This window comes from Gambusia affinis, linkage group LG06 (genome assembly GCF_019740435.1).
Source record: "Gambusia affinis linkage group LG06, SWU_Gaff_1.0, whole genome shotgun sequence".
Taxonomy (NCBI): Eukaryota; Metazoa; Chordata; class Actinopteri; order Cyprinodontiformes; family Poeciliidae; genus Gambusia; species Gambusia affinis.
Window position 1 is genome coordinate 21,144,391 of NC_057873.1, and position 21,100 is coordinate 21,165,490.

The 21,100-nt window shown below is 39.3% G+C and overlaps 1 protein-coding gene across 1 annotated transcript in view; it reads right to left on the reverse strand.

Annotated features, from left to right (window-relative positions):
* The window catches only part of rsrc1 (arginine/serine-rich coiled-coil 1), a 146,227-nt gene that overhangs the window by 64,064 nt on the left and 61,063 nt on the right, over positions 1–21,100 (reverse strand). Inside the window, exon 6 of the mRNA XM_044120621.1 lies at positions 13,962–14,013. Coding sequence (XP_043976556.1) covers positions 13,962–14,013 — 52 coding nt within the window. The remainder of the gene's footprint in view (positions 1–13,961; positions 14,014–21,100) is intronic.

Below are 21,100 nucleotides of genomic sequence, written 5' to 3' on the forward strand. Positions count from 1 at the left end.
ATCACAATCTTTATTTCACCAAGAACCTTCTTGAACCAACAATTTAGCTCCAATCCTTCATCCAGCTCCACATGTCACCCCTTTGAGCATTTTATGCAGATTTGCAGCCAATTTGTTGCTTTCCAATTGCAAAATAAACATAATAATGAGTGGGAAGAAATTCCTTAAACATGTGTGCAAAACACTTTTCAAGTGCAAAAGGAAGATTCATGGGGATGTTCATGCAGTGCGCAATCAAGCCGCCGTCTGCACAGCCTCCCCAGCAATGAAACATTTAATCTGCAATGAAAACTTTTCTGCCGTTTTCTCTCCCTCTTTTGGACCTTATTCCTCTGCACCTCCACCCTTTCCTGTTAGCCTCTATCTTCTTCTCTCTGTCTCTCTCTCTCTCTCTCTCTCTCTCTCTCTGCCTCGCTGGAGATCTTTCCCTCTGGCTGCCAGAAACCACAATCATAAAATTATTAAAATGCTGTTTGGCTGCCATTAATCAGCAGTGGTGATAAATCCTCGTGTGGGAAGTGACAGAGCATTAGTAACATACCTCTTGGCCTCAAAGACAGAGAGTAATGAGCCACGAGCCAGACCGGGTCAATCATAAACTCATCAAATGCGTCATTTAATTTCTTCATTTAGACAAACACAATTTGTTTATGGGAAAGATATCAGGTGTTGTGGAATGAGAAACGGCGCTGAAATGCTGGTGCATTAATCAGGGCTTGATTACACGCGACTCTGCGGTTGTTTATCCTAATTTCATTCATTTCCATCAACAAAGCAAACACAGACGAACACAGCCATTAGTGATGGCTGGGGATGGCACAATTACAGCCTCGTATTAAATAAAGTGATGATGAATGGTCCAATACAAACTAAAACAAAGGGGTTTTTATTACTTCAAATCCATTCCAGCCTTTGCCTTCCTGGTGTGAAAAGAGGGGAGACGCCGTTTCAACTTTACCACCGAGACATATTGATGAGAAAGAAAGAAAGAAAAATGGGGGGGGGGACTGAAAAAAAAAAAAAAAAAAAATTTTAGAGAAGTATTAACTCCTTTGAAATGACAGTTGGTTATATATGATAGCAAAAGGCTGCCTTATGCATGGAAACTTCTGTCACAGTTACATTTTTAATTGAAATCAGTGGGTGAGCTTGTTATTGAAGCAACCGAACCCGTGACGGCAACACACAGATACACACAAGCGCATAATCCGTTTACCTACGATGCACACAAACGTTATGCAGCGAGCACTGGTGTGTGTGTGTGTGTGTGTGTGTGTGTGTGTACCCCACATACCCCCCACAGGAGTTGATAAAGATGAAGAAACTAGCAGCAAAGTCAGAGATTTTTCTTGATCATGCAAGGCTTCAAGAACCTAACCAGCATGTTTGCAGCCTGTTGATGCAGGGCAACCACAACGCTTCCAAAACAGCATGGGACGTCCACGTTTTTCCTCCATGCTGTACTGCTGAGTGCAAGGGATTAAAAATAAAAACACGACAAAAAGGCCTTAAAAGGCGCTGCGAGACTGACCATCTGTATTTAAATAATGTTTCATTATTATTTTTTAGAACAACAGAAATTTTTTGGGTAGGGGTGAACATTTAGCAGTTAACTGCAAAATGAATGAAAGACATGCAGCTTTCCCTTTTCTGCATCAGCTACAACCCAGCCGATTGCTGGGAGGAGATATAACTCTTTATATCTCTTATATACTATCTGCTGTTAGTATTTATGCTTGGCTAACTCATTACAAAAACACACTGATGTTTAAAAGTCCACATTCATGGCTATTTTTACCTATTTTTGATGGAAATATATCTAAGAGAATATTTATTTGAGACTGTCTATCTATTTTTAATTACTAATGTATGTTTTCATTTACATACTTTCAGTATTGTTAAATAAAGGGGGGAAAAAAATGTAAACATTCGTGTTTTGTTTCCTTCACCAAAGATTTTACCAAATTATGATTTCAAAGATGGTGAGCGAACTGGATGTTACATTTTAAATACTGATAGATGCTTAGTTGCCATCGCAGACTTTCACAACACATTTCTAAGAATGACAATAACATAATATTAATAATTAATACATATTTATTTGTCTCTATATACAGTACAGACCAAAAGTTTGGACACACAGTTGTGTCCAAACTTTTGGTCTGTACTGTATGTTTTTTGCAGAACACCAAAAACAGGAGCATCATTAAACTACTTAACTACTTGACAATATTTCCATTTCGTTTGCAGGGTTTCAGGGTTCCAGCTGTTGTCTACTATGTGTAGCCTTACTTCTTATCTGCCTTCCAAATTACTCCTAATTTGAGCAGCTAAATTGAATTTCCCTTTTGGATTAGCAAATTATTTTTGAAATGAGATAAACTGAATTAAATTGAACTTAATATTTGCTTAGAAGCGCATTTAATTCTAAAATGATGTCTTCACAATGCAATAAAATCCCAGTACATTTTAAAAACACAAGCAATATAAAGGACATTTTCAACTTTCGTATTCAGTTTAGGGTAAAGGAGAGGTCAGAAAGTTAAGAAACATTACAGTCTTCAACAACAATTACATTTAAAAAAGGGTTAAAACACGGCTGATTAACATGTCTTATCAAAGTGTGTCTTTTATACTCTACGCCTGTAATTACTTTGAAATTTATGTAGAAGCTGGTTTTTCCTTTGATGTTAAAGTGTCTCCTCCTGTCAGAGGTTAGCGCTACTTGGGAGGTAAAGTACTCCTTGTAAAAGATGAGACTTGTGTGCTCAGGGTGCCACAAGGAGCAGTCTCACCCTGCATAAATTCACGGACCACCAATCATGATTAACAACCAACACTTCTGTAATAGGTAAAAATGCGATTACATTCCTGGCATAATTGCACAGCGCCGGCCTTAACATGAAGAATAGTGTGTCAGAGAGTAGAAATTACTCCAAATCATGAAGCAAAGTGCAGGTCAGCGCCGCTGTAATCCATTTATGTCTAATTCAAGGCCAATTGGGCTGTCACATCCATTAAATCCCTGCAGAAACATTCACAAAATGGAGGAGATGGCATGATTCTATGAAAACATGATTTCACAAGACAGCCTGCTAAAATATTTACAGCTCTTCCCTCACAAAGATTACCCGGCAATAATGCCACGTGAATTCAAAAATACAATCTCTACTGAGTTTTCTTTATCCTTAGTATGATCTGCATTCTTTACCTTTCTGCTTCCCTTTCCACCTCCGCCCAAAATGCTCCGCCAGGAGTCCGAGGTAATTAAATTACTTCGCAAAGTTTACTTAACAGTAAATGGTTAGCAAAATTTAAGGTGATTGCAAATTTGCTTTTATTCCACTTCAATGGCTGGCCTCTACAAGGCTCGTCTGCAAATAATTAGCACATGCATTTGCATCGAAATCGTTTAAAACCATATGTTGGAAGATTATGGAAAGCGGGCAAATTAAAAATATTCTTTTTTTCTGTTATGGAAATGCCTACACGTCGAGGGAAGACGGGAGGAGGGAAGCAGTCGTCTGCATGTGTATTCGAACACCGACAAGTAGGGGAGCGAAAAACCTGAGGGGCTGGCGGTGGGGGGGCTTACTTGGAGGAGCTTTTTCTCAAAAGCTCGCCAGATGCCGTTTGAAATCTGCCCACTGAAGGTAAACAAAGCTTACACAATCACTTACTCTCCTGCTCTTTCTCACACACGTTCACAGAATCAGAGTGATTTCTTTAACAGGCTCCGACTGGCAAGGTATACACTGCTCCCCAAGGTAAGACGAGTAAAGTTGTGCATAATTTGACAAGCATGTACGGTAAGTAACACCTCCGATTTCAATGAAATGTAGCGATGTACCTGTGAAGACGGCGAGCACAGAAATGACACACGTCAACAAAAAAAAATACAATTTAGACATGCAGGTTCTGGCTTGTTCCGGAGTTCAATAAATTACCTCATTACTAGAAAATGAGCGAATGATTATTAAACATGTTCTGTATATAAAATGGAATTTCACACCAATTTTGAAGCCTTGACCTGAATATTTCTTAGTGTAAGTCCCCTTAAAAAAAATATCAGAAATAAAATTATTTTGAAGATATGTTTACTTTTACTTCTCTAATTAATGATTACTAGTTCTAATTTACACTCCCAACCTGAGCAAAAGGCAGCAAATATTTCAAAATTCCGTTTTATTTTTTCCCCCTTTCCATGTATCAGTACAAACATGAAGTGCTTCGACTGTGGTCATCCTATAAAAGCCATAAAAATCCAGCAAAGTTTATTAAACTTGCTCACAATGACACATTTGTCATGATATCTATTTTTAGACAAGTTCCTATAGAGTTTATTGTCTAAAATAAAAATGTGACCAAATCATAAGATCCAGTGAAACACAATATTGAGCTCAGTCAAGTGGCCCAGTCAAAGTCCAGACCTCAATCAGATGAGGAATTTATGAGGAATTCACAGTCAATCGCCACACAACCAGGGAATAACATTTCAGAATCTATAGATGTACAAGCTGTGATTGCAGCAAAATGTGCATCCAGTTGAAGGAAGGAGGTATTTATGCAATCACTTACTTTATGTTTAACATTTTTATTTATTGCTATTAATTTGTAGAAATCAGTTTCCACTTTAAAATTGAGATTTTTACATTTTTTTTTGCACATTTTTTGTTAATAAAGGCAAAATGTGTGGGTGAATACTTTTTTTATAGGCACTGTAGATGTTGTTTGCAAACAGAGAACATTCATTTTCCAGCGAGATAACAAAAAATATGGCTGTGCTTTAATATTGTGAAATCTCGTTACAAGCTTTTTAGTAATGAAATATTCTGTTCACTTTATAAATATTATTTTCCCAATTTAGAAGAGAGGTTTCAAATGGCAAATGGGGGGGTCTGGATCCGGACATAAATGCAGTCTTCTTTGACCAAGATCGGCTCTCACATTCCTGAATGTCAGGTTAATAAGGATAAAATGAAATGAAATGAAAAAAAGATTTATTTTTATGGTGTTCCTCTCAAGTGCATTTCTGACATTGGAGGTACTGCCACAGAGAACAAACAATATATTTTAGTCAGTTTTAGCAAAAATTCTCTTTTAAAACAGGGAGAAATAACCCCCACAATTTATCATCTTTTCCTTATACATGTCTTGGAGAAAACCGAAAAACAAATTCTGTACACAGCATGGAGACCTGTTATATACACTTGCATTTGAGTCCCAAAAAATGTAAATAGCTGTTCAGAATTTCAGCTGGTAGTTCTGCTGAAATTCTCGTACAGCAAATAATCAGCCCATCTATAGAGCTCTGATGATGCTTACTTAAAACTTTTGGTATTAGCATTAGCCTCCAGGATAAAGCATTACTCGGTCAAGCTTTATTGAACTGACCCCATAAGTGGCAGGGCTGAGAGGACGAGAGGGGGCATCGCTGGGCTACACAAAAAGGACGCAGAAAGGCCTAGTGTTTATTATACCCATAAAACAAACCAAAAAAAATCAATTGTACATAAACCTCTGATCCCGTCAGTTCTTAGGTCACCCGTTCCTCCCCGCTGCAGCTTACAGGAACCTCCCAGCTGAAAGACCTGTTTCTCATTAAAAGGAAACGCACTTACAGGTAGAGAGCAGGAAATGTCAGGCAAATCCTTTCCTTGAACACACTTTCTTATGAGAAGCTGGGAGAAACAGCTTGAGGCAAGAGGCTCCAAGTATGAGATATGACTCTGTATATGAAGTTTGATAAAAGCTTTCTATCCATCCACTTTTCTCATCGGTAGGTCAGTCTGTTTGACTCTGCTGTCAGCTTGCAAGTAGGTGAGCATTAGAGGTTGTTTGTTAAAATCTAATTCAGGTATTTGAGTCCGATATAAGGCCAAGCCCCTCTCCCCTCTCTGTCTCAGAGACATAATTACGAGCGTTGACTGGAAGAGTGAGGTAATGGCACATAAATCCTGCTGATCAATGGTTGCAGAGGCTAAATTACAGGACAGCCCAGTGCCATTATCCTGCCGAAGGACGGCATTCCTGCAAGCAGGCAAAGGGACTTCACCCGCTGGTCAGAAATACTTACATTAAAGCAAACAAAGAGGAGGCTGCATGGAACTGGTTGTACCTTTACGACACAGAATCTCAATGAATATAATATAGATGTGAGAGTACTCCAGCTGAAATATCAAGCTTAATTTGTGAACCGCAAGGTATAGTTCATAGACTGTGCAGTTACGTCCTCATTTTTGTCATTTACTTCGTTCTTAAATTTGAACCTAAACCTCAACTGACCTGTACGTGGATGAACACGCACACCACTCTCTGTGCTTCTCCGTTTCTGAAGCTGATCCAACGTGACATCGGCGTATTATCTGTGGTTCTCCAACATTTTGGATTCTCACACACAAAATAACAGCAGCACAGTTGTGCAGAGTGTAATTTATCATTTTCAGACTGCACATGGGAATATTGATAGCACCAACCACTTTATCAATCGTCATGGCGCTGTTCATTTATCACCACTGAATTCATCTCTTGTAAGAAAAGTATTACTATTATAAGTGCATCTCAATAAAGTGAAATATCACAGGGAAGGTCTTTTAGTAATTTAATTTCACACTTAAATCTAGTATGCTGTATATAAAATGTTTGTTGTTTTAATAGAGAAATGTTATGAGCCATACGGTCATAAAGAAGACAGTCACTGACATCATAAGAACAGAGTGCTCAATCTAAGCACGTTAATGGAAAGTTAATTGGAAGAAAAAACTGTGGTAGCAAAAGGGGCACAAGTAGCAGGAAGGAACAGTTCTGGGAAGATTGTGAAGCAAAATCCATAAACGGGTTTGTTACAAATCCACAAGCTGCGGACTGCGGCTAGAGAAAAGACATGGCTAAAAATGTCACATTCCTTCTGTTCAGCCACTGAACTGTTGCTCATCTTGCAAATGAAAGTGAACTGTCCATTTAAATTGAAATTTATGGACCCATGAACAGAATGAAGTGAACTTTCCAAAGTCAGTGATGATTTGGGGGGTCATGTTATCTGCTGCTGTTGGTCTGCTGTGTTTATCATCTCCAAAGTTAGCAGTGCAGCTGTCAACCAGGATATTTTGGAGCACTTTATGCTTCCCTACGCTGACAAGCTTTTCAGAGACACTGATTTCATTTTCCAGCAGGACTTGGCACCTGCCCACTCTGCCAAAGATACCAACGACCATTGTGTTGCTGTCCTTGATTGGCCAGAAAATTCAGACTGTTTACATGCAGCAATTCATGCGAAACGAGCCCTGACCAGGTACTTAGTCCACATACTGGACCACAACAAGAGCTAAGGCTCCAAAACCGCTTTTGTTTTGTTTTCTTATCCTGCAACTTTTTTAACTTGAGAGATTAGGAAGAACTGCAAGCTAAAATTATTTTAGGATTGGTGGTTATTTTTGAATGTTGCTGAATCGTATTTAGATTTTACCTATTAAAACGGCAACAGATGAGCTGACATTCTGAAAACGTTCTTTACTCTTGTAATTACACCACACCGCTTTTCTAAAACAACAGAATGTGCTCCCCATTAATTTTATCTTAAAAATCCCCTTATTGCATTACAGTACCCAGTTGTCACAGCAAAGTGGTATATGCTGAGAGTAGAATAATAAGACATTTGGAAACACTGACAAATAGCATGTTATTAGTAGTTATTACAGGGTAACTCCCCTGAAGTTTTCTAATAGAAATCCCCTATGTTAGAAGAACACCAAAATGACCACAGTAATAGGTAATTAAAACAGAAAAAACTTCAACTGGATTCCCAAAAGAATCGGTGTTGCATTCAAACAAACACATAAAAACAGAATCCAAGCAACTAGATCTTCTCCAAGTCTCTGTGCCAATCAACTCTTATCCTCACAGAACAAAAGGTGGCAGCCTCCTAAATGTCGCAAATTAGCCCTTTAGTTCCAGAGGGGGTAAGGTGACACCCTCCTTGTATGTGGTCTGTTCAGCACACATCTGTCGGGGCGTGGGGCTCAGGGGGTGTGCTGGGGGGCAGTGGGAGGAAAAGCGGGAAGTGGAAGCAACGAGGAAGCTGAGAGCTTGAGAGAAAGGGTGTGTCTGTATGTGAAGGACCCATGCAGAGACAGAAAAGCCTAAAACACGGTGGAAGCATTAATCATAAAGGGTGATGCTATTAAGCTGAGCTAATCAGGCACCATTCTGCTCCTTCGTGCCTGTCACTCATTAAAAAAGCACACATAAACACACCAAAATATTTAGAGAACAGTGGAGATAGACTGATACATGAGATGCTGGAGATGATTGTCTTTTATATGTTAAAAAAATGACTTATAACAGACTTCAAGGCAAATGTTTAGTAATATGTTTTGTTTAACACCGCCATTGTTGACTGAGTAGTTGTAGTATTTAATGTCAGATTCTTCACAGGTCGCAGGAAAGTTATAAATATCAACACAAGATAAACACATTCTGCTTTAAAATAAGATTTTTTTTTTTTTTAAATCAGTTTTGTTTTTTTTCTTTTTCTTGCAAGAGTAGCTTTTAAAGAATTTCACAAATACATGGAAGTACAATAAATACCTTCTTAAGTTAAACAATTATGTTTGAAGTTTCAATTTATGATTTTGGCCATCATGGATCTCTCAGCACCTTCAGCTTCTGTAGTGCCTTGCCAAAGTATTTCTGCCTCTAGAAGTTTTTAACACTTTCTCCCGTTTACTGTGAAGGGAACATGGAAACCATGTGAAGGAAAGTTATAGTTGAGATTAAAATCCAACTTTTCAGCCAACATGCAACACGCTACATGTGGTGATAAACTAACACTGCATGTTAACGAGAACTCCGCTGCCACTTTGAGACACGGTAGTGGCAGCATCATGTTGTGGGAACGCTTTTCTTCAGCTGGTCAGGGCAATCCCGAATGGAACAGAAGTTCTAATCTGGAAGACCATGTTTTATTTTCTTTTTATTTCACAATGATGAGTTAAGTTCCTTTAATCTATCACATACAAATTCCAATAAAACACATTGACGTTTGTGAGTGTAATGAAACAAGATTCTTCAAAGATAAGTGCAAGAGTAAAAGATACTGTTTTAACCTTTTACTTAAGCAGCATTTAGTAATGAAACTTTGACAAATTTAAGATTGAGAATGAAGAACTGAGCTTTCCTCCTACCAAATCCACCAAGGTATCAAACCAGAGAGAGAAAATTAATTCAGACCAGTGAGGCCCTACGAAGTTCAAGCCTCTGATGAGATCTTAAGGATTGTTTGTTTTTCTGCTGTCGAAGGTTCAAATAGGGAGAAGGAGAAGGTTTTGATGACCTCCGGCCTTCAGGTCCTAAGTGGGTGTTCTGCAAACACTCCCTATTGACGTGTGGATAAGTAGAAGCCCGCTGCCGTGCAAAGTACTTATGCTCATTTGAGTGGAAATGGACATCGCTGTGAAAAGAGCAAAGGCCCGAGCGAGTGGCTGAAAAGCAGAGAGCACAATATGAAGAGTGAAAGTGTCATGGTTGCCGAGTGTGTGCACGAAAATATGCGTGAAAGCAAAAATCGTTCCTTTTGTGAATGTTTTGCAGGGAAGCTGCGGCGGCCGTGGTCCAGTAGATGACGACGCAAAAATGCACAGCAGTGAGAAATAAAAGGCTAAACTTCCTCTGCAGTGAACACCTGTCCAGAGGGTTTCCTTGTGATGTGGAAATCAAAGTGGAGACACAAAAAACCTGGAGGAACGGATCATGATTTAGCAGACAATACAAAGAATCGTTGCTGTTACTTAGAGCTAGCTGCTTGGAACTGTACAAATACAGTCCTAAAAACATGCAACACAATGCTTTTCTGCACTGTGTCGCATGACAGCCACAAACTCAAAGGTTTTCAGTAACTTTTAGCCCTTTGAGCTAGCAGTTTGGCACATCTAGCCATTGCAACGCATGAATGTGCTTTGACTTAAACCATTCCACCGTACCCGTGGCTGGATGCTTACCTCCGTCCCAATCTCACCCCCGTTTCCGACTGTTCCTACTCACTTTTATTCAAAAGTTTTTTTATATCAACATGTGAACTGTAAACGAATGAAATAATATAAAACGAAAAAAAAATATTTAAAAAAGTATGTTGCAACTTCTAATACGTTTGCATACAAAACTGAATCATATTTTCCTCCCCATCGAGTTTTAGCACGATTTCTGACAAAAAGGCGTAACCCAAGCATGATGCGACCCCCACCAAATGGTTGCACTCAGATTTATTCAAGGGAAGCACAGGAAAGAGGGCTAGTAAATAAAAGTTCATGCTCTTTTTTTTATTTATTTAGTTAAAGCACATTTTACATACTGTACTTCCTTTAAGTTCTTCTGTCATAAAATAAGCAGAGGTTTTCGGTTGTAATGTGGCAAATTGCGACTAAATTTAAGGGCAATGAATCGTTCTTCAAACCCTTTGCACTAAGGTGGCAGCAAAAATATTTAGGTAATAATTTTACTTATTAATCAAAATAATAAGCATCCCTGTCTTGAAACCTGGAGTTTCTGTGTGTGTTTATATGTGTGATATGTAGGCCAGGCAGGAAGTGACCCATAAACATACCCACCCAGCTCTTTCATTGGGGGCCAGTGTTGCCCTCCTCATCCTACTCCATACACGCACACACACACGCACACACACACACCCATCGAAGGCCCCCAGTGAGAGCTAAGCAGGCCAGCGGGCCAGCCGAGGGGGCTCATTACAGGTTCACAGAGCCCCCCAACACAAAAGGCCTGAGCCGCTTTAGCCATGGGATGATCTGCTCTCTACTGACTAGAGAGAGTCCATAGACGGACAAAAGAAGGGAGGAGGAGGAGGGGAAGAGGTGGAAGAGAGCGTAGAGCAGGAGAGGAGAGGAGTGGAGAGGAGAGCCGCGGGCTTTAAGGATGTCAGGAGACCCCGAGAGAGAAAGCCTGGCGGGCGCTCAGAGAGGAACGGAGGGAAGGAGGAGGAGGAAGCTTAAGCTCCACGGCTACGTCAGGACATTAACATTCACACAACCTTCCAACATCTGCTGCTTCCTCCTTGCCCTCCATCCCTATCTCACTCTGCCCACCAACAACTCTGGAACAAAGACAGGAGGATGGCGAGTGAGCTGAGAGACACAAGAGGGACAAATACAAAAAAAAGTCACTAATAAAGAAGTGTAGCCAAAATAAACGAAGGACTGACTACACGATACTTAGCATCTGTTGGTTAACTGAAGTATTAATAATGATTTTTGAATAAAGAAGATGGCAGTGAGAAACAATATGCATCCCTAGCTTTTATCTGATTGGTTTAACAAAAAAAATAAAGTGAATCAAAGTACATTAGACAGGGTCGGATTTACAAGGTTGTGGGCCCCCGGGCTGGAGCCAGTTTTGATGTCCTATCTGCGACAGAAATGTTTTTCTAATTCAAATTACAATACATAAATAGGTAGTTTTATACATGAACTGATGAACGGCAGGTTTAAAACATTTACTGAAAAGTAGCTTCAATTTGTTCCCAAAAAATTACTAGAACTTCATCATTTTCAATTACTTGAGTATTGTTTATATTCATAAAAAGCCCAAAATGTTAATATAGTTAATCTGATGTAGACCTATGAGTTTTACATAAAGTAAAATGTAAAAAGTGCATTCATTAAAAAATAAAAAAATAAAAAATGTCCTCCCCCCCCCAAAAAAAAAAAAAAAAAAAATAAAAAAAAAAAGAAATCGGTGCATTGGCTGCTATCCTTGTTGGCCCTTTCCAAAGTCTGGCCCAGCCATTAGATATGTCTGATGGCCGGATGGAAATGTGTGTTTTTCTTCATTTTTCACTATTTCAGCTGCTGATCACCAATCAGAGTTCAACTTTTAGCTCAAGTCTGCCACTAAACCAATTGTATCCACAGGCCTGATGCAGACCGTTCAGTTCCCTGTTGTCAGGACAATCTTTGACTGGGCCATAAACGCTTTATTTGGAAACCTCCATGAGAGATAGAGAGAAAAACCAGAAACCCAACCAGCGCATTAAAGCCTCTCCTCTCACGGTGCGCCAGGCCCTGAGCCTGCATCTGCAACCGTCTGGCCCGAAGCACTCAAAGCCACAAGCCCAAAGCTGGGAGGCTTTATTGCCATTAGCGAACATTAGCGTTTAAGTGGGACGGAGAGGTCGGGGCATTTCACATTTCGAGGATAAATACTGAATCAAGATCAAGAGTTCTTCTTAAACTTCACTGCTACGCAGAAATTAAGTTGTTCCCACATCAAAAAAAAATCCCTCCTGTAACCAGAAGTAAACTATGTCGAGTAAATTTAAAGCATGACAAAGTACATAATACATGCCTCACAAAGCGCAATTCAGCAAAATCAGATCAAGGGATGGCAGTGTTGTTCTTTGGCCGCCGCAGCAGCTGAACAAGTCTTAAGTGAGGTGCGTATGTAGCTGGCGGGTGCTTTATAGATGATGTATAGATGCCTGGTCCTTTCATATATTTCCTGTGGTGAAATTAGAGCCCTGTTCTGAAGTGCTCTGTGTATCTGAGTGTGTGTGTGTGTGCATGTGTGTGTGTGCGCATGACTGTAAACATGAAGACATCTTTCTCCACAGTCAATCTCTGCCTGTCACATCTGGCTCGCAACTCTACCCCTCGAATACACACTGGAATATATACACCGTGTGCATGGTGACATCTATGACTTATATACTGGGAGGAGCATTTGAAATTAAGCTGCAGTGAATATGGGCCCGCGAGCGGTCAGAGTGAGTAGAGCGCGTGCGCTCCCAGTTGTCTGAGACGCTGTGTGTTCGAGGCGTAGCTGTAGTATGTGTGGAGTGTGAGACTGCGTGTGGGAAACTGACAATGAAACCCAGAGAACATGTCATTTGCGATAAAATGTCAGAAAACATACGACAGCTCTTCAGATTTTCTCAGCTTTATTTATCCTCTACTCTTATATTACTTCATAATTAGATTTTTTTTTCTCCCAGCCAGAATATTGTGTATTCTGGGAAAGTATTTATACTCGTTGTTCATTTTCACAGTCTATCAAGTTGCAGCCCCAAATGTCAGCGTGTTTTATTAGGATTTCATGGGAGAGACTGACCGAAATTAGATGCAAACCCCCACAAATATCTGGCTTTTAATCTGAAGCGACAACCCGAGTAAAGAAATTAGAAAAACCAGCCAAAAAAAGGACGGTGGTAACACTGGAGGAGATGCAATGATCCACAGCTCTGGTAGAAGAAACTATTGACAGGATAACTATTAGCTGTGGACTGCACTAGTCACAGTTCATGGAAAAGTGGCAAGAAAGCTGTCACTGGAAAGTGTAAAAAAGACTTGCATTACTTCTTGCCCTTACAAATGAAGTAAAGGAAACAACACGCAGGTTGAGCCCAGGTTGACATTTACATGATTATATTTATGAATTAGTATGTGTGAATTTTATAAACTCTATTGTCTGAGTTATAACTTTCGAATCCATTTGTACGACTCATGTTCTTTGAAATGGCCTCTCGAGGAGAAATAAGGTTATTTGAAATGAATTTAAAATACCTTGTGTGGCAAAAAAAATATATAAGACACAACCTCTCTATTGTGAAACATGATGTTGGCGGCATGGTGATGTGTGAGAGCTTTTCTTCAGCAGTGACAGAGAAGCTGGTAAGCGTAGATGAGCAATTCTGGAGGAAAATCTATTGGAAACACTAAAGCAGTCGGAGAAACTCTGGCACGATTTGAATCAAAGCAAAGTCATCTATTAGGATGGCTCACTTCCAGTTCTAAGAATCTATGGTTTTAAAATCAATATAATCAATGTTAAAATCCAATCTTAGTTTCAGATATTTCAGAGATAAGAATAGCCAACAATTCAACAATTTCTGTTTCTAAATATATGGAGAAGTCAGAGACTTGCATGGAAGTGAACAAACGTGAATGTTATGCACTTACCTGCTGCCTGTAGGACCAAATGCATTCGCACCTTCGCCTGCTCTGCTGGAGTCTGCAGGAAAGTGACAAACAGGAGGAGTTGTCTTGGTTACAGGTCATCAGGAGGTAGGTCAAGTTTGTTCAAGGCAAGTAAGCAGGAAAAATCGGACAATAAACAGAACCAAACTTGCTTACAGAGAAAAGTAATAAAAACATCTCTGTTGAAATGATGCATGTAGATAGACAAAGCATTTGTAAGAAACTTCAAATAAATCGCATCATGCTATTGATATACTTTATCCAATCACTGACGACTGTCTTCACGTTACCCTTTTCCTGACTGATGCCTTCGTACAAAAGGATTTAAAAAAAATCCTTTGTAACATCTTTAAAAACATTAGTTCTGCTAAAGTACATAAATAATTAAATGTCAAGAATATCCTTCTAGGAAAGCTTAGCATTATTTAATTAAATTCACCATAATTTATGGCCAGAGTGAACCGAAGAAGTTTAAAACTGAATCAACTGAGTTCGTTTAAGGATGTGAACACTTATGCAACCCGGTTACTGCAACATTTTTTAAATGTTTAAAAATTTAGCAACTTATTTGTTTGTTTTTCTATTGGAAACTGTGGCCCAAAATTATATTTAAAGTAGAAAAAGTTTTAAGTATATTAGTATCTAGTTTTTCAAGATAGAAAATGACATTTTAACAGGGGTGCAAACACTTTTGAAAGCTTCTAAGTTAATTTGCTTCTCGGAGTAAATCAGATCCAAAGTCGGAAGAACAATCAGCTCGTTTACTTTGCCGCGCCGCCGACTGAGAGATCACACAGTCCAGGACAAACACCATACTTGCACAACTTCATTCGTGTAATATTGTGATAAAACAGCTGTGTCCCTTAGGCTAAAACAAATTTCACCCATGATAATCTTTAACTGCCACTATTAGAGCGAATGTACCCGTAAAAATGTCCTGACGGAGTACCCAGGGACAACTTTAGCGAGTTACTAACCCCGTCATCTGTGGAAGGAAAGAAAAAAAAACACCCTGCTGGTGAAAAATAAAAAGAAAGCAACAACTCTGACACACCAGGGAGAATCAATGAAAAAGAGATAAAGAGAAATTTAGAGACAAAGAACGAGAGCGAGAGAAGTGAGAGGGGAAGAGAGAAAACAAAAGCTGCTGTAACAAGTCTTTGGAGAGTTGGGATAAGAGGGCACAGAGAGCACATTTTACAAAGATCACAGCGAGAGACTCAACATATTCTCCTTCCTGTTGTGTGTGTGTGCTCGCTTGCCGGCGCGTGCGCGGGACACATTAAGTGGGAGCGAACGGGGGAGGGCCCTGTGCTCTGACAGCTGTATTGGGAGGCGCAGCTCTTTTTCCTGACATGCCCTCTCAAAAGGGCCTCGCTGTAATTCCAATATCATTGCTATTAGATTTGTGGGTCTTAATTGTCAAGAAAGAATGATAGCTACGACGGAGCTATAAAAAGCCAGCGCGCACCACAGATTGCTCTTGGAAGGTTTGGTGGAGCTGCCGGAGCACGGCGGCCCCTCGTTACCATGCAGCGGTGGAGACGGCGTGTAGGATTAGAGAGAAATTAAATGCTAATGGGGATGGGATCTGAATCTGCTGCCTGGGAGCATCATTTAGACGACAAGGCCGGGGTGTCGCTGACAGGCAGCGCTTCCTCCCTCCTCCGCCTTCTCCTACTCACCCAGCTACTGCTCTCACTGTTCCCGTCTTCTCACTCCCCACTCCCACCGCTGGCAGGAAAAAAAAAAAAAAAAAATCGGATTTATCAAACTGTAAACTTGTCACTTTGTAAAAACGTCACTTTTCGGTGGCAGTCGAGGGAAATATAATGGCCCGCTTTAATGTCATGATGTCAGGGTGCTGTATCCTAGACGGAACACGCTTCAAGGTGCCGCGCAGACGCACTTAATGCAAGTTAGGGGTAGCATGCGTGTACGGATTTTGCTTGAAAACCTAAAATAAAATGTACTATTATGCCTTAAACAAAAAAAAACAAAAAAAAGGCACAGTTATTGCTTCCATATTGGCGTCCATGAGAAACCGATAAAACGATATCTGCTAGCATCTTTGAAGCTGTTTTCCCTGTTTACATCAAAGGCAAAGGCGAAGGATTAGAGGCAACAACATGAAATCGCTGTACTGGATTCAAACCCGCTGCTCGTCAGCTTACCCTGCTGAACAATTACAATGACACACAGCTCAGTCACGGTGCAATCAGTCACCTTAAGCAATAACGCCACACATAAATACGTCACAATCATTTTAGTTACAGTTTATTACCATGCACACCCAGTAATTACATTAGCATTTGTTTACGTTGGCCTTGAGGTATATGTAGGACCACGCATTGTGAACACACAACCACACGCACACAAAGCAAGCTCAAGTGGAACTAAACAGTGAATCCTAACACTGGTCCTACTCAGCACTGGAGCTCTATACAAAAATCCCAGTCATGATCTGAGGGAAAAGATATACAGTACAGACCAAAAGTTTGGACACAACTGCCCAAAAGTCTGTTTGGACAGACTTTTGGTCTGTACTGTAAGTGAGAGATTGCATAAAGCTGCATCTTCATTACTCTGTGGTATCAGATCTAAGGATTACCGAAGCAACAACTTTAAAAAGTTACAAGAGTATCCTTCAGTTTATAGTGTCAAATAGGACATTCAAACTGTTTTGAGTAACTTTTATTAGCAATTAGCACAGTTAGCCTCTGCAACTGTTTCCTAGATTGTACATATTTCTAGACAGAGTCTGGTCTTCCATCAGTCAGACAACATTTTGAAGCAAGGAGAGGAGTATATATTCTATCATATATTCCCATCAGTTAATTTGAAAAGCATGATCAAAATTAAAGAAATAAGTGGTATACAAACCAGTTTTGCAGTAACAAATGGAAACTGATAGAAAGAAAAATATCCCAAAGTATAAAGGACTGTTAAAGGCACTTAAACAGTCATAAAATTACAGATTTTTGCTTTCCAGCACATTTTCCCCCGTATTTCATGCAGCTACTTTCTCTGAGCATAATTAATTAGCAAACAATAAAGAAGTCAGTAACTGAGCTCTCCAGAGGCAGATTTTTGCACCTCCCACAGGGAGGAAGGCATCTGAAGTGGCATCCCACCTCAATTAGAACTGTGCCATCCCAGCGTACACAAATAAACATGAGGGAGAAGATGTTCTGGGTGGGCTTCCGTTTAGAGAGACATTTTGATTTAAATGAGCAGAGATCGAATGCTAAATAGAACCAGGTGAAAAGTCAGAGATGTGCTGCTCAAAAGAGAGAGAGAAAGAGAAAAAGAGAGAGGAAGAAACAAGGAAGAAGGTTAATACACTTCTTCTATTGAACGGCGTTACATTACAGAGCAATTCATACAGTTAATGGACTTCACTTATGTACTGCAGTGCTGTTAACCAGTGAAAAGGATGACGTGCCTGGCAATAACTCTAACTGATGTAGTGTGTAGTGCCTGTGTCCAAACGCTGTTTGTTCCTCTTTGATTTTTGATTTTTTTTCCTAAACGCCAGCATTTTTTCCTCCTTTGTTCCTAATGAGGAGACGGCGTATGCGGCCACCTAGAGAAAAATAACAAAAAAACTGCTGCACTCAGTGTCTTTTTGTTAAACATTTCTACAACAATTATTTGTTCTTTCACATTTGGTTCAAGATCTCAAAAATTCCCATTGAGGCTGACAGCATCGCCCCAGTAATGAGAGCAGGAGAACAGACCTTAAATCTTAATCTGCATTAAATAAGAGAAGTAGATGATCACAAGAAAGACTAAAAAGGGAGGAACAGGATCAGAGACGAGCTCCAAATGTTACAGCTGAAAATGTGATGAGGATAGAGTGGAAACTGCTGAAATGTAGCCTGTTTGAAATTTCTCTCTTGTTCATAGGAAATCCATCAAATTATATAATAAAATCTCTGTAGGCCAGTCTTTGCAACCTGCAAAAGCCAGACACCTACTGAAATATAGATAAAAATATACTTCCAAACTCTTTTTTTTTTTTTTTTCATACAAAGCCAGACCAACACAAAGCCAGATCAATGGGGAACCCTGTTGTTAGCTAGAGTAGATAAACTGAAAAGATTCAAACTTAAACTTGAGTTAAAATGAGCACATCAGCTGTAAAACTATGGACATTTCATACACACCCAGATTAACTGTTACTCTTTTATGACTAAAACGCTGGTACTCCTAAAAACTACTAACGCAAGAATTCATCAGATTCTTCCAGATTTTATATGTTCTCACACATTAGTTGTTTTGTTTTTTTATGACAAACAATGTTATTTTGGCTGCTGCTGTCTCCTAATTTCACTTAAATGTTTCTATTAAAACATCCAATTTTACAAAAGTGGCTTATTTTTGTTCACCTTGTCAATCTACATTGACCATCCAAATTTCAAAGTGCAAATATTTTCTATTTGTGATATGGAGCCTATTAAATGTGAACCACTTTAATTGGAGCACCACTGAATGCATTTAAGGCAAACTCTTTCCTATCAACGCTTATAGAAAGAGTCCTAAAAAATTAAATAAATAAAAAATTAAAAAGACCTGCTTTAGACAAATCTACCACTATTTGTTTATTACTGCCAGATAACACTTGCCTTACACATGACAGGAAGTCCAGCATACTCCCAGTAAGCCTTTAGCCTGCGCCGCTACCTAATCACAGCGACGACAGACGCACTGAGACACGCTTAGCCGAGTTAAGTGCCCAGTGTCTGTTGTGCTACTCAAAAATAAACACATCCCATTAGAAAAATAAATTATCCTGCTTTACTCTGCTTTGTAAAGACAATGCAATCTTGTGTATAATGAGCATGCAGGAAATTTAATCTATTTGTGGCCTTGTTCTGGTAAACCAGAAGATTATTATCATCATTATTACCACTGAGGCTGAGGCCAGGAAGGCCAAGCAGAGTGTGGCCGGTCAGCTCATAACTGGAGGACACAAAGAAAGGAAGAGCAAAGGTCAAACAGGACGTTTCTGCTGAAGTCGGGACCAGATTGTTGGACTACTGTCTCACTAAGCGATTTATTTTCTCATTCACCTTTTGGCAAATAGGAGAGAAAAGGAACAAACCACGAAATTGTGCCAAATACCTCACTGTCAGCAGCAGTTTGTCCCCCACATAATCTGCGCGCCCGTTTGTTTTTCACTAATCTCTCTGTCAATCTGTGATAATGATCTTCAATTCACGTCAGTCTACCAGCTCATGTGAGAAATTAATAAAATCTGGGGACGAGAGCGGGAAGACAGGGTGATGAGGGAAGCGCTGCTCATCCTCTCCATGATTAGTTGATCTCTTGAATCGGCAGACACAATAAGTGATCATCACTCAGGCAGATCCAAGGAGAAACTGCAAATTATCACTGATAGAGCACCATTCAGAAAGAAATTGGGTCACTTTGGAGGAAAACTGCACAAAACAAAACTTCCATCTTGCACCATTAACTAGTTTGTGCTTAAGAGCAGGTGGAAATCATTTTAAAAAACATAGAAGCAACACTAAAGCTGGGAAAGGAAACAGGAAGGGCTTTTATGCTGAAGCAGTCAACAGAAATGATGATAGATTAACCTACTGAAGTCTGAGACTGTACTAATATAGTTATTTGCAAACTGGAGCTTTTCACTCCCCCATCATATTTACATGCAAACAATTGTTTTTGCATTAAAAAAAGTGTCACTTTTCAATCACACACTCTTTAAAAAGTTAAAAGCAGAATAGTGATAGGATATTTTCCCAGTCGGTTTTACTTCGTTTCAACTCTGCTTCCATTAAATTTCAATGCAAATAAGAAGAGGTTAATGACTGGGAGGAAAGGGTGACCAGTTAGCAGCGTAATACTTCAAATTTTAATCGCCTCACAGCTTTAATATATGTAACATGAGCATCACAAAGGGGTGATTGGATGCAAAATTTGATGGGCCATTATATTTCATGTGCCTTACATTCACACTGTGCATGACAATAATATTGTTGGCCAGTTAGATGGACGTCTTTTATAAGTCTATACTTGACATCATGGCTAAGATGCTAACATTCAAAGGGAGTAGAGAGGAAATCAAGATGGCGGAGTTAAAATGAGAGTAGCTAGAAAAACGTTACTTTATTACAAATCGAACATTCAACAATAATATAATAAATTTAAGCTTTCCTAATTCTAAGTATATCTTAAGAGATTTTGCTTTTAAATGTTGATTATGTTGCTGCTCATTTGTCACCACCTAATGGTGAGGACTTTGCTTTACATGGAGGAAATAAAATATAAAATAAAAATATCTCCGGTAGTGGCGTAAAGGTCGCGGTGGTTTGACGAGGTGTTCAGCGAAGGTATTTTCAGTAATGGTTCATACAAATCACATATCAAAGTGGGTTTGTAGAAAAGTGGATAAATCCTCGCAGCTGGTGAAAAGGCAATGCTGATTTCAGCAATTTAAATCGAATCAACCCGAAACTGTTAATAATATTATAGAAGAAGGGAATTCATGCTAAGTTGTTGGGAAACTGGGGAGACGATAAATGGATGAAATACTAACATCTTTTGGACATAGGCTACCGTTTACTCAGCTATTCTGACCTAACTGCGTGTCACTGTGGGCACAGAATTGCAGATCACTAAGCACATGCAGCGCAGACCAATGTTTGATTTTTTTTTTCTTTTTCTACAGTTCATATCAACCATAAGTATTTAACAACCTTGTGTCAGTTCTGCTCTGAGGGAGGGAAATGCTCATGTTTTATAACTACGCTAGTAAATTTCCATTGAAAATGGAAGAGGAAGTCAGATGTACAGTGATTTTCTCAGTCAAAAAGTTGCTTCATTGTTTGAACAGAGAAGCAAATTATTGTTCTTAAAGTTACATAATGTTTTTTTCTTTATTGCCAACCAGAAGCCAGCATGGAAAGTCCACAAACACTGAGCCTGAGCATAAATGTAATTTCTCTTTGGTGTTTAATAATTCATTTCAAATACTTTGTGTTCAGGATGGACAAGATGCTTAATTTTTCTAAACTAGAACAAAAAATTGCAAAAGTTTCAATTTATTCAGATGTTTTCTGAAAAGATTAACATTCTTTTGATAACTGAATTAA